The 13,845-nt window shown below is 31.2% G+C and overlaps 1 protein-coding gene across 1 annotated transcript; it reads right to left on the bottom strand.

Annotated features, from left to right (window-relative positions):
- Nucleotides 1–2,340: 2,340 nt before the first annotated feature.
- LOC107893770 (double-stranded RNA-binding protein 1) lies at nt 2,341–7,804 on the bottom strand. The gene is made up of 6 exons (XM_016818856.2): nt 7,266–7,804; nt 6,185–6,319; nt 4,719–4,960; nt 4,374–4,593; nt 3,622–3,804; nt 2,341–2,864 (listed from the first exon to the last, which is right to left on the bottom strand). Exons 1-6 carry the CDS (start codon nt 7,492–7,494, stop codon nt 2,530–2,532), a joined length of 1,344 nt encoding a protein of 447 aa, XP_016674345.1. The 5' UTR covers nt 7,495–7,804; the 3' UTR covers nt 2,341–2,529.
- Nucleotides 7,805–13,845: the final 6,041 nt, after the last annotated feature.

The raw sequence follows: 13,845 nt of genomic DNA, 5'->3' as shown, positions 1-13,845 counted from the left end.
TTCCACCCAATCTATCAATTATCCTTTTAATTCTTTTGTTAGCCAAATTTCCTATCCATTGCTTAATTATCTTTTTTTCAACCTTTGTTTGTAGCCATTTTCTATATTTTCCATTCCTTTTGAAACAAACCAAGTCTTACTCAAATTCACGATTGGGCAATCTAAATGACTCGAATCATCACCGAAACAAGTTCGTATCATGTGTATAGATTCAGGGAGTAATTTGAAGGCATAAGTTGTCTAAGTATGTATTAATATCAAAATAGATATGTGTTAAGTTATTCAGATTGTTATGGCATCCAATACTTGGATTTGGTAATCGGGTCGAGTAAAGGGTGTTACAAGAAGGACATTAAAGCCCAAAGTTGTCAAGATTGAAGATGGTTCCACTGATGCTCAAGATAAAGAAGAAGTTCAACCAAGTGTTGAAACTCCAATTTTACAGAAACCAGATTCTGTGAAATCTGATGAGTTAAACCCTAAACCAGTCAATTCTGATAAACTAACACCTATGTCAAATGCAGAAAAAACGTCGTAAAAGAATTGCCAAGCACAAGTTAAGAATCCTTCACCACCCCACCCTCAAAAACTTCAAAAACGAAAGCAAGAAGTCCACTTCAAGAAGTTTTTAGACGTAATCAAGAAACTTCATATCAATGTTCTGTTAGTGGAAGCCCTTGAGAAAATGCCAAATTGCATTAAATGTATTAAGGACATTCTGTCCAAAAAGAGAAGTCTTGGAGAGTTTGAGATAGTAGCCTTGACGAAGGAGTGCAGTGCATTCCTGCAAGACAAGCTAAGTTCTAAAGTAAGCTGAGGGGATTACAAACCAGAGTTAGCAACTAGACTTAAGATGAACCCTGTGTTCAATGTGGGCATACCTAAACTTATTTGTGCAAATCAAGAGGATCTCAATCGAGGCAAGTCACAATGGGGGCAAGTAAGAGTGGTGGCCTCTTACGATTGAAATTTACAAGAGAGAAATACAGTTTAAGTTAGGCGACGACAGAGACATAAGCCAAGTCAAATCTTCTGATGAGTGAAACTACCCAACAAAGAGACTAGTTGAGAATCAGTCGAGGCATCGAGATTGTTCCAAGACGAGTGAAATCAATGTCATTTCGAAGACGCGATGAGGGCGTCGCGAAAATGGGCGAGGGAGAATGTCACAAGCCACAAATCAAAGCTCATAACAAATACGTATGGAATATCCCATAGAGGTCAACAAATGAGATGGGGCTCATTCGACCCACTTGGACTGGCCCGATTTGTGGAATATAAGCATAAGCCTATCTACTTGAATCTTGGTTGAATTGAAACACTCCAGTGAATTGTGTTTTACTAGGACAATTCTTGTAAATCCTAAAGGATAAACATGTATAGAATTTAAATCCCTTAGGACTCTCTCATTATAGATGGGAACTAATTTTAGTCATTAATGTAATTCGATATGTACCATTGGATGTAGGAGAGCTCAACTACAACTAGAGGTCTCCCCCTTCTTTCTGAGTTAATATATTGAGAGCATTTTCTCAAACACTTGGTGTGCATTCTCTTTTTGTGGCTTTGCTTTGTCCGTAGCTTCTTCCTTTTCAGAGTTTGTTTCCGCTTTGCTTCAGTGACTTTGAGAATTTCTGCAAGAATTCTCAATTTTCAAGAGTAAAACTTAGTCAGATTTAAATCCAAGAAATCGCCTAAAGCCACGCGATTTGCCAAACAAAAGGTCTAGCCCGATGACAAGCGTTCAAGCTTAGTCAAATTACATTTTTATCCATCCCACTTAAAAAATGGGTAAATTAATATTACATAAAATCAAAGAGCAAAATGATTTTTCTATTAAAAATTACTTTCAATTCTACTTTTAAAAGATGATCCTAGTATATCAACATAAAATGCACGTGACACCACGTCACTTGTTTACTATTCCATCAACCACTTCAATTTTTAACAATATAGATAGATGATTTTTTTAACAAAAATAATCAATTTACTCTATTTAATATATAAAGATTAATTTAACATATAAAAATTAATTATCCATTTTTTAATAAAGTTAACAAAACATAATATGACTCACTTTTATCCCATCAATAACCAAACACTAGACTACTACTTTTACCCTACCAAACACTGGACTACTTATTCCTAATGTTATTAGATCATTTTAACTTTGCCTTAGCAATCAAACGATGTATCATTGAACAAATTGCTGAAAAGATAACAAACATCAAACAGGTAAACATTTATTTTAGAAGAAAATTAATAAAAAAGAATCATGAATTTCCTATCCCTTCAGACATGAGGCATTGCCAAAACATTAAGTTATCCAAATTTAGAATATATGGGATACGATCTTATTTTATTTTATTAATAACTTAAAAAGAGCGTACTCATCTCATGTCTTGTCCAAGTCATGAGCAAATTTATGGTTGCAAACAAATAAATACATACATATGAAAACTCTTCAGAGCTCATAATTCTAGTTAAGAACCTGATCGCTTAAACCGTAAATATTAGGTTCATTGGAAGTCACTGGTTTGGTTCAGATCCAAGCTGTACGGCAACCCAAACGTTGTCACTCATTGGCAGAACAGTGCTACCTGCAGGAAACTTCATGTTCGGTACCCGTGGACGAACTATGATCCTGTTGCAAGATATGCTACTCATTTCAACATGCTGCTTCATTGAATCCTCAACTAAATTTGTTGTCACCCAGTGATTAGACGGAATATTAGCTGTTGAGGGGTTATCTTCCGGCAGAGGTTGATCAGACAAAATCAGTGAGGATGGACTACTTTCCCAATCAGTAGTCATCTCTGGTTGTGGGAATTGAGCTGAGTGATGATCCATAAATGTTACATTAACTGCAATCAGTCCACGAGAAATGTTACAAGGAACATGGCTTTAACAAAATATACGTCAGATGCTAATATTCAGACAGCTTGCCAAACAGTTTGACTACCAAAGATGAATAGATTCACTCTATTCAAATGTGAAAAGTAGGTTTGCGTCTGCACGCATGTTTGCATTCATCAGGGGGCGAAATCCGAAATTTCTTCTAGAGCCAGAGAGACAAAATACAATTTTACTAGTTTTTTAACTTAATTTCTTACCATTTTTAAAAGATCTAAACAATAAATTTACCATTTTTGGGAAAAGGCACCTGCCTCTCCCACGCCCCTTCCATGCAAACAAATAAAAAACGTACATGATAGCATGTCACTTGTGAGTGTCGTTTATATCTCACAAAGATATGATCTTCAAAGGAATTATATCCTCATATAACCATGTTGGACACAGTTGTTCGAACATAGGGACTTCATAAAAAACAGAGAGTCAGAGTAACAATAATCATATCTACTAACGAAAATTGTTATTTGCTTCTCAATGTACCCGTTTTATGTAGGCTTTGACGGTCTATCTACCTAGAAATTGAAGAACTAACTTATATCAACGCTGGCTATCAGCCATCGCAAACATAAAAGCTTCTAGAAAAGATGAACCATTACAAAGCTAAGGAACCAATAAAAATTATTGGCATGCAATTTGAGGAACTTGTCAACCATATACTTATAATTTAATTGGATATTAAAGGATAGAAGTTTCCATAAGAAAAATGACCTCCATCATCCTGCCGATCTGCCCCTAAAGTTGAGCTTGAATTAAGCAATGAACCAGATTTGGATCCAAGATTTTGTTCAGTACCAGCATTGACATTTGTTGGCGAGTGGGAAGATGAGACCACATGCACTTCCTGCTCATGGTAGGCCGGAGTTATGTTTGTTGAGACCTTATTTGACTTGCCTGAAAATGAAAGCAAAGTTTTAAGGACTATATTTACTCAGGACTAGAGGGAAAATTTCAGAACCGACCATAACACTCACTCATATACACAGGCCAGAGATTAACATATTGATACAAATAAAACTCAAAAGATTATAAAATTACAAATCTCCAGGCTCATAAAAACCTTGTGGTCCCAGAACAGGAAACACATGGGGTTTCAGAAACTTGTTACCAAGCTCCATTTAGAGAGAAAATTTTAGACTTAAAATCTCATCTATCCCGGAAAATTAATCCATAGTATTATAAATGATATTTCAGTTTCGTACTAGCAAGCACATGATACACAGATCATCTTTCTCTACTACCAATACAATAAAATTGAGAATTGCATGCCATGGCACTCAAAAATTTATGCCCTTAGAGTAAACATGTCAAACAAATTGTATTTCCCATGTCTTCCAAAAGTCAATTCACCATTCAGTTCGAACAGAACATGCTTGACAATCAACAAATTGGTGACAAAGGATCTTTCTTTTTTCTCTCTTTGCTTTTTGATAAAAAAAAAATGAGTAGGTTAGAAGACGTACACTCTTTAAGCTTAGTGTATGCAACTTTTGCTGCCAAAAACTCAGCTTGCTTTTTGGATCTTGCTCCCTGTCCAGTGAAAGCCTCTCCTTTCACCTCAACACTGGAAACAAACATTGATGCATGGGCTTCTCCAGATCTAGTTGTGGTGTAAACTGGTAGAGGACAACCTTCCTTCTGCATTAATTCTTGCAAAAGGTTCTTGAATAAGCTAGAGTCTTCCTGAGGAAGAAAAAAAATATACAAAGGGAAAAAACTCAAGCTCTAGAGATTCACAACTGAACATTTTAAAAAATATCATAAATGCATAAAACAACAAAGGGAAAAACACTCCATTAATCAGTAACCTGGACTTCTTCAATAGCATCTGGTGCCAAACATGATAATGCAACTCTTGCAGCTGCATGTTCAGCTTCCTTTATTGTTGGAAAAAACTCCAAACCCTCATAGGTTTTCTCATCAATAGTGACCTTGCACCTAAAGCGACTTGCATGAGGTGGACCCTCAACCTCACAAGAATATACAGGTCGGCTAACATTTCTCTTTTGAGCATAATTTTGCAGTAAATTCTTGTAGAAGTGTTGCATATCTATAAGCTAACAATTCCAAATCAGAAAACAAAGGAAACACATGAAATACTAAGGATTTCATATTTTTTTGTTTTGGCTAATGAGCTTTTTCTTTCAACCAAGGGTTTAAAATAACAGATTTCAGAAGCATGAAACTACAGTTAAGGAAAAGGTAAACATAAATGAAAAATCAAAACATAGACAATATTCATTGAGAATCCAAATGTGGAAAGAGGTCTACTAATGGACCATAAGCAATATGTCGAACGCCAAGCAACCCGAATCTAACAGCCTCCTTAATGTTCCAGTGAGACTACCATTCTAATCTGCAGTATTTTTACTTTCTTTAACTCTTAATTGGCTCCAACGTGCACAATGAGCATTCTAAAACAGAATAGCAGACTTTCTATGTCAGCCCAAACAACTAAAGTCAGAAGAGTCAAACTCGGCACAAATGACATAATTAGCTAGCTAGAGCTAAAACAACTCTGATGGAACTTATGCTTAGTTCAACTCATTGATTTCATGTTTGAGACGGTAAATTTAAATTGTTTTCAATATAAGCCTCAAAGCTAAACATGAAGCAAATATCAAGCCAAAATAAGCAAACTGATAAGCTACATTCACTAAAAGAGAAAATGAATGAACATAGCTACTGGCACCCTGCAAATATATGAGCTAAAGCTCAATTGTAATCTATGTTGCTCCAACTCTTCATGTCCGACACATATCCGGATAAGGGTATCGGAATATGATGTTCCAAGGATCCTCCAAATATGTAGAAATATTAGGAGGGAAAAAATAACATACCCATTGCGGACACATACCCATGTCCGACCAAGTCAGGTTTTGATTAACAACGAACCTAATATTAGGCATGAATTTAGCTTTTTTTCTCTGTTGGCTGTTGTGCAAGCAACAAGGCTTGTCTCTCAGCCCGGTTTACCATTAGAACAATATATGTACTGCAGAATATATTTTTACATAAACTGGGGAGAAAAGAAGATTTCGATTTCAGACCAAGTTGACATTTTGTTTTGGACTTAAAGAGCATAATTTTGAGCACTATTAGAGGTTATGAATTCTGAGGACATGTAAGAGAAGTGCACAAGGCTACTAATAGGATCATGGACACAAATAATCATCTTTTACTTAATAATTAAACAAACAAGCTATCCGATTTTTCTTTTGGTTTGAGTTGGTAAAACGCTAGGCATGTTCGTATACAACATAAGTTTTCTGACCTTTAAATTTTTCATTATCGTTGCAAATAGAAGCACAGTCACTGAGATGAGAATCTTGACATGCTTCTTGTCTTTCTGGTTGCAGGCTTCTGTTAGCAGTATTACTATCAAAATTTGCAATTGCATTTGAAGAACCTGCAAGAATCACAGAATGTAAAGTACATATGCATCATAAATTTAATTAAACTGTTGACAAGGGAAGGCGGAAAATAAAAATTAAAAGAAAAAGAAAACTTCCAAAAGTTCTATAAAAGTAAAACATGTACTGGTTCCCGAAGTCACACAAAAGAATTAAAAAGCTGAAGGTGCATATAACAACAATTTTATGATCAAATTCTTATCAGCACATTCTAGAGTGAAAAATCAATGAAAGAGCACTGACCTTATAAAATCAAAACAATTACTTTCTAGGTGCATCAAAAGCCCACACCATTTGCCTAAAGGATAAAATCAAAATAGTTTGTTATGAAAGCTATTTGACAAGGCCATCGAACTTTTGCTGACCAGCACGATAGTCTAGCATTCAGAGCACCCATTTGAACATAAACAGTTATGAACATTGAACATAAACAGTTATGAACATAGTTTTTGAGGTCCTTATAACGCTTATTTGAGCATATAGACCAATTCTTTCAGACTTCAAATTGTCCGAAATCAGAAATTTCCAAATGTCAAGTTTCTTTCCTTTTCCCAGTTCCTCTAAGTTAAGAACCCATGGAAAGGGACAATTGTAGCATATGATTCTTAAAAAAAGACAAAAATCGACTTCACCATTAAACGGAAATGGCGAAATCCATTTCATCGATAGCTGTACTCTGCATTTACTCTAAACGACAATGAAATATCAAAATAAATATCAACTGAAACCCAAATAAAAAGAAAGAAAATTAGCATAAAAACAACTGAAAATAACAAGAAAACGGGGGGAAATAGATAAAACAGATTGGCTTCCTACAAATTGCATTTCCCTCTAAAACAAAAAATAAAAAAGTTTCTGAAAACACTAGCATGAACAGTTGTTAACAGAAACTGTAGAAAATGAAATATGGGCTTGGCTTATTCTTAAATTAAAAGATGGTACCAGGATGAGGAAGAGGGGGCGCAGTGAAATGAAGGAAAGCGAGATAAGCGGCGTCATTTTGGGCTTCCTTGGAAGACTTGGCCGGATTCTGAGACTGAAACGACATGCCGTTTACATCCACGGTAGCTTCGAATCGAGGATTGTGATCTTGGCCTTGTTTTGTGACGTTGTACTCTGGTAACCTCCATACTTTCTTCTGGCAAAGCTCTTGCAATCTCGACTTGTACATCTTTCACAGTCCCTCTCTCTCGAATTTTAACGTGCAAAAACCATGTACTTATAGGAGGGTTTTTCTTTTTGGTATTGATAGGAGTTTTGAAAAGCGATACAACGAAAAATGATATTTTTTTTCTACATCTAGTAGGAGTTTTCTTTCTTTTCTTTTTACCAGAACTTTCCGTGATTTTGAGCTTGAAAGATGCACAACCCGTGAGTTCTATTAATATATGAATATATTTACAAAGGATTTTTTTTTTCTCGGGAGTTACCCAACTGGATTTAAATTATTGATACATAGATTACCAACAATCAGTGTCGTTGTTTTAGTTTATGTTGTGCTTTAATTTGGTCTTTTTATCCTACAATTATGTCATGCAAGGATATGTAATCAATTAATATTTTTAGTCAGAAATATTGAAAATAGATGCTATTATTTTATGAATAATATTTTTTAAAATTTATTTAATGAAAAGTAATTTCATAACGGGAAAATAAACTTCTTCTCTTATAAGTCCTTCCTTAAAAGCTCAAGTCATCTCTTTATATACATCCTAATATTATTTCAAAAACTTTCAATTTCATCTATAATGTTTTTAAATTTTAAAATTTTAATCACTCACTCTTAAATATTTAATAGAAAGTTTTTCGTAGGCTTAATAATAAATTTAACCCTCCAATATTTATATATTTTATTAATTTAATCCTAAATCTAAAAATTTCACAAATTTAACCATCAATATTTACAAGATTTGTTATTTAGTTCTACTTCTAATAAATTCAATAAATTTAGTCATGAACATTTACAAAATTTGTTAATTTAATTCTAATTATAAAAGTTAACAAATATTTTAAAAATTCACTTTTGACTACAAATGATAAAAATGATTTTAAAATATCTAAAAAGCATAAATAAATTATAAATAAAAAACCAAAACATATGTATTAAAAAATACTAAAGTATATATATCGAATGACTCAAAAGGAATTGAACACAAAATAAATTGACGAGTATTGGAGAGAGATGAAGTTGCACATCCTCATAGGACATGAAATAACAAAGTTATCTACTTCAATTTAGTTCAGCCTGTATTTTCAATTTTTAAAATAGATTGATAAATTTTTTTTTTCACTTGACATGTTATCAATAACGACTAAAGTCTCAAAAATTTCAGTCCAAAGATTAAAACTATAAGTTAAACTTAATCAAGGAAGATAATTTTATCGATTTCATGACCATTGGGATGTCTAACTTCATCTCTCTTTAATACTCATCAATCTATTTTGTAATTGTTATATTTTTTGAATCATTTGAACATAATTAATAATTATATAAAAAAGTGGAGAGGTTTTTGCATTTTTCCTTCCACAAATACTTCCTTTCTTTACCATATGTCAAATTTTATGGTGTGAACAAATGAGAAATTTAAGAACCTCCTGATATATAATATACTATTTTTGTATCTAAGAGTTACGAAAATTTGTCAAATTTTGAAACTAATAATAAATTATTTTAAAATTAAATTTAAATAATTTAATATATACAGACAATAATATTAATTATAATTATAAAACAATCAATGTGTCTTTAATTAATAATAGTATAAATTAAAATTTATAAATAGATGTACAAGTTTATTGTATTTATGTTAAAGATTCATTTTATTAATTCATATTTTTTATATGCAAAATATTTACGCATAACTGACTTTAAGTGAACTGTATTGGAATTACCACTATTTATTTGTAAAATTGAATTACTTAGTATAAGTATTGTATTATAAATATGAGATATGAGAGTAATTTTAGTCAATGTGAGATTAAAAATAATTTTTTAATGAAAATAGTGAAGAAATTGACACTTATTTATAAGGTAAGTGTGAGCATGAGAGTGTTCTCTAACTAATATGGGATTAAAACTAACTTTCTAATAAAAATAGTGAAGTGAGCTATGGGAATATTCTATAGTCAATGTAAGGTTAAAATTAACTTTTTAAGGAAAATAGTTTAGAAGTGAGCTATGAGAGTATTCTCTAGCCAATGTGAGATTAAAATTAACTTTTTAATGAAATTAGCAAAATAGTGAGCTATGAGAGTTAGTCAATATGGGATTAAAATTAACTTTTTTTTATGAAAATAAGGAAGATATTATCATTTATTTATAAGGTAAATATGAAATATGAGAGTGTTCTCTAGTCATTATGGGATTAAAATGAATTTTTTAATGAAAATAGTTAAGAAATTGACACTTATTTATAGGGAAAGTGTGAGCATGAGAGTGTTCAATGTGGAATTAAAATTATTTTTTAATGAAAAAGTGATATTTCTAGTCAATGTGGAATTACAATTAACTTTTTAAATGAAAATAATGAAGAAGTGTGCTACAAGAGTATTCTCTTTTATTAATATTAATTTTTTAATGAAAACAATGAAAAAATCCATTTAAGGTAAATGTTTCAACTTTTTAATTTCTTGAATTATATCTAAAAAGTATGAAAAAATTTAATTGAGGTGACTTATTTATATGGTAAATGTGAGACTTTAATTTCTTAACTTATATCTAAGATAAAATTTTATTGAGAATATTTATCAAAACTTTTTTTACAAATAAAATAAAATAAAATAATAAATTATAGTTTTAGATTATTTTCAAACCAATAGAAATATTGTTATTTTTCTCAAGTTTTTTCTCATAATATTTTTGAAAAAAAAATCTAGGGAGATTATAAAAATAGTAATAAAATTGACACTCATTTATAAGATAAATTGAGCTATAAGAATGTTTTTTAGTATCACATGTCAACAAAATGAATACGTCACGTGTCAAACGATAGGTGTCCACGTTAGTTAGGGTCTTGGGCATTGTAATATATAATATATAATAATTTATTATTTTAATTTTTAAAAATATTAGAATATTAATATCAAATATTATAATGTTTAATATTATTAAAATACATATTTCATTATTTATATTTAATAATATAATTAATTATTTAATATTACAATTTTATTTTAATAATAAATTTAACCATAATAATTTTAAATTTTAAAAATATTCTTAATATATTATTGAAAAATATATTTATTAATATTTTATTAATAAATATATATATTACAAATTAAAAATATTTAATAATAAATGTTTCATAGTATAATAATTATATAAATATGAGTACTTGTTTAAATTATTTTTAACTTCATTTATCCCTTTCAATTCTAATGTGTCACTGTCCACCCTCATATATGTAATTTAAATTAAGTTTTAATTAGATATTGCTTATTATTAAGTTTATATATGATATTTATTATTATAAAATATTATCTTATTATAAAATGAATTTCAATTGTTAAAAGAAAATGCTACAATAATATTTTGTAACAAATATAATAATGTTGTATTTGTTTCACTAAGAACAACTTTTAGGAAATTTTTTTAGGAAATTTTTTTAAAAAAACAAAAAATATTTTACATAAAATCATTTAAACATTAGAAAATCTCAGTTTCTCTAGAAAATTAATCCATTTTTCAAAAAACTGTTTTCAGTAAAACAAGAGCAATTTTATAAATAGTAATAGAAAAACAAGCTTAGGAAAAAAATTGAATAATAAAATAAATTTAGATCAATTTGTTTAGTAGATTATGTTGGTTAATAAAAAATTATATAATCAAAATTTTCAAATTTATATTATAAATTTTGATTTGATAAAATTGTACAATATATATAATAAAATATCAGTTTTATTTTAATTTTATACACAACTAACACATCATTTTTGAGTTATTTGTTACATATATAAATAATTATTTTTATGGGCCATTTTACTTAAAAGGCCCTTTTCTAAATTTAATTACGGAAATGAGCCATTTATTGGGTTATTTACCAGATTAGGTCATTTTCCATGAAAACGCGTCCACATCAGCGCGTTTTCAGAGTACGTGTCAGCAAAACGCTTCCCTGGGGGAGCGTTTTGTCCACATCAGCAGAAAACACTTCCTTGAGGGTGCGCTTTGTTGACGTGGACAAAACACTCCCCCAGGAAAGCGTTTTGCCCATGTTTTTTAGGGCTAGGGTTTTTTAAGGTTTAATTGATTTAGGGTTAGGATTTTTAGGGTTAGTGTTTTTTAGGGTTTAGAATTTAAGGGTTTTAGGAAAAATTTTATTGAATTGGGGTTTAAATTAACTATTAATTTTAAATACTAAATACTAAATTAGAGTTTAGGGTATTATGGTTAATTGATTAAATTAGGGATTGATTAAGTTAGGGTTAATTAATTAATTTTAGGGTTAATTGATTAATTTAGAGTTAATTGATACATAATCGTTTAAACATACTATTTTAATATTTTATTTCTTATAATATTTTAGTAAAAAACCCTTAAATAACTCTTAACGTGTAAACAACAACTTGGTAATTCGATTACTTCAGCGTTTAGGTTTTTTTCCCTTATCAATGGCTTAGATCATTTTATTTTTGATCCACTAGCTAAGTTTCTTTTACCTTGTAACAAGCTCATTTCTAAATTTTTTTTAATTATTAATTTCCAATATACATACACGAAAAAGAAATTCTCAAAGATAACATGATTGCAGCATATGTACATACTGGCGCTATGCTAAGTTTAGGGTTTCGAGAAAAAAAATAATTAAATTAGAGTTTAAGGTTTTAGGGTTAATTCATTAAATTAACTATTAATTTTAAATACTAAATACTAAATTAGAGTTTAGGGTATTAAAATAAATTAGGGTATTAGCAAAAAAACATATAAGCAATATAATTTTTAAAATAAATTAAAAAACATATAATTTTTTAAAATAAATTTGTGTTTAGGGTATTAGAAAAAACATATAAGCAATATAATTTTTTTGGCTTAGGGTTTAGGGTTTAGGGTTTCTGCAAGAATAATTTTGAGTAGACATTTCTGAACAAATAGTGTCGAAAATGCTTCAAGCAGGATGCACTGTTAGTAAAATTTCTGAAAAAAGCTCCCACGTGGACGCTCTTTTGCTACAGTAGTTTGTAGAAAAATAATTCTGAGTAGACGTTTCTGAACAAATAGTGTCGAAAACGCTTCAAGCAAGATGCACTGTTAGTAAAATTTCTGAAAAAAGCTCCCACGTGGACGCTCTTTTGCTACAGTAGTTTGTAGAAAAATAATTCTGAGTAGACGTTTCTGAACAAATAGTGTCGAAAACGCTTCAAGCAGGATGCACTGTCAGCAAAAATTCTATAAAAAGCTCATACATGGACGCTCTTTTGCTACAATAGTTCGTAGAAAAATAATTCTGAGTAGACGTTTTTGAACAAATAGTGTCGAAAACGCTTCAAGCAGGATGCACTGTCAGCAAAATTTTTGAAAAAAGCTCCCACGTGGACGCTCTTTTGCTATAATAGTTCGTAGAAAAATAATTCTAAGTAGACGTTTCTGAACAAATAGTGTCAGAAATGCTTAAAGCAGGATGCACTGTCAGCAAAATTTCTGAAAAAATTTCCCATGTGGACGCTCTTTTGCTATAGTAGTTCGTAGAAAAATGAGGCTATAAATGAGCCAAATTTTATTCATAGGTAGCATAACTTATAGAAAAAAAAAATTAGAGAGGCTAAGAAGAAAAGAAATTGAAGATGAGTGAACGTATTAGTCCTGTTATTTACTATGATGGTGAGGTCTGTAACACCGAGAACGGTGTTGTTTTTTATCGGAGAACACAGCAAGACTGGCTTTTAACTAGAACATAGATTTGACAGAACTTCGTAAAAGTATTAGGCGTAAAATCTTCAGAACGACGCCAATGAAAGTTTTGTCTATTAAGCATTAATTTTGTGCTTCAGTTGATCCTGTGACATATGACTCATTCAACATCAAATGTGCACGTAGCTTGAAGGCAATGGTGCAGACTCATCTTGCTAGTGGATCAACCTATCTTGAGTTATATGTACAATTTTCATCGCCAAATGATGTATTTGCAGCTTCAACATTTACTACTGGTCGAGAGGAATACACGACCCCTACCTGACACTTCGTTAGTGGGTGGCAAAACACGGAAGCGCCCCTGTTTAGTAGCAGTATGGAATACCCAACCCCTGCACCACACTCCGTTAGTGGATGGGACATGCACCTCAGTGGGTCGATGTTTGATGCTGGAAATACGTACTGAGGAATGACATCAACTTCTAGTGGTAGGCAATCCACATCTGATTAGAGACGTTGTGAAACATCCATAAGGAGGAATGATGTACTCCCTACGACGTCCATCAGCGAGGGGACCTTGTACGTTGCCCATGATGATGGGTTAGATGATGAGTCCGATGTGGATCCACCTTGAGAAGCCGACCCCGATGGTGTAGAAGTTGCATTATTTTC

The sequence above is a fragment of the Gossypium hirsutum genome, chromosome A13, assembly GCF_007990345.1.
Source record: "Gossypium hirsutum isolate 1008001.06 chromosome A13, Gossypium_hirsutum_v2.1, whole genome shotgun sequence".
Classification (NCBI taxonomy): domain Eukaryota; kingdom Viridiplantae; phylum Streptophyta; class Magnoliopsida; order Malvales; family Malvaceae; genus Gossypium; species Gossypium hirsutum.
Note: the sequence above shows the minus strand (reverse complement) of the source record. Positions and strands in the feature narration are given on the sequence as shown.

Coding starts and splice junctions, on each gene's coding strand:
- LOC107893770 (XM_016818856.2), bottom strand. CDS start 7,494: ATGTACAAGTCGAGATTGCAAGAGCTTTGCCAGAAGAAAGTATGGAGG. Junction 6,320..7,265: donor GCCCCCTCTTCCTCATCCTG/GTACCATCTTTT, acceptor TGATTCTTGCAG/GTTCTTCAAATGCAATTGCA. Junction 3,805..4,373: donor ATACACTAAGCTTAAAGAGT/GTACGTCTTCTA, acceptor TTTCATTTTCAG/GCAAGTCAAATAAGGTCTCA.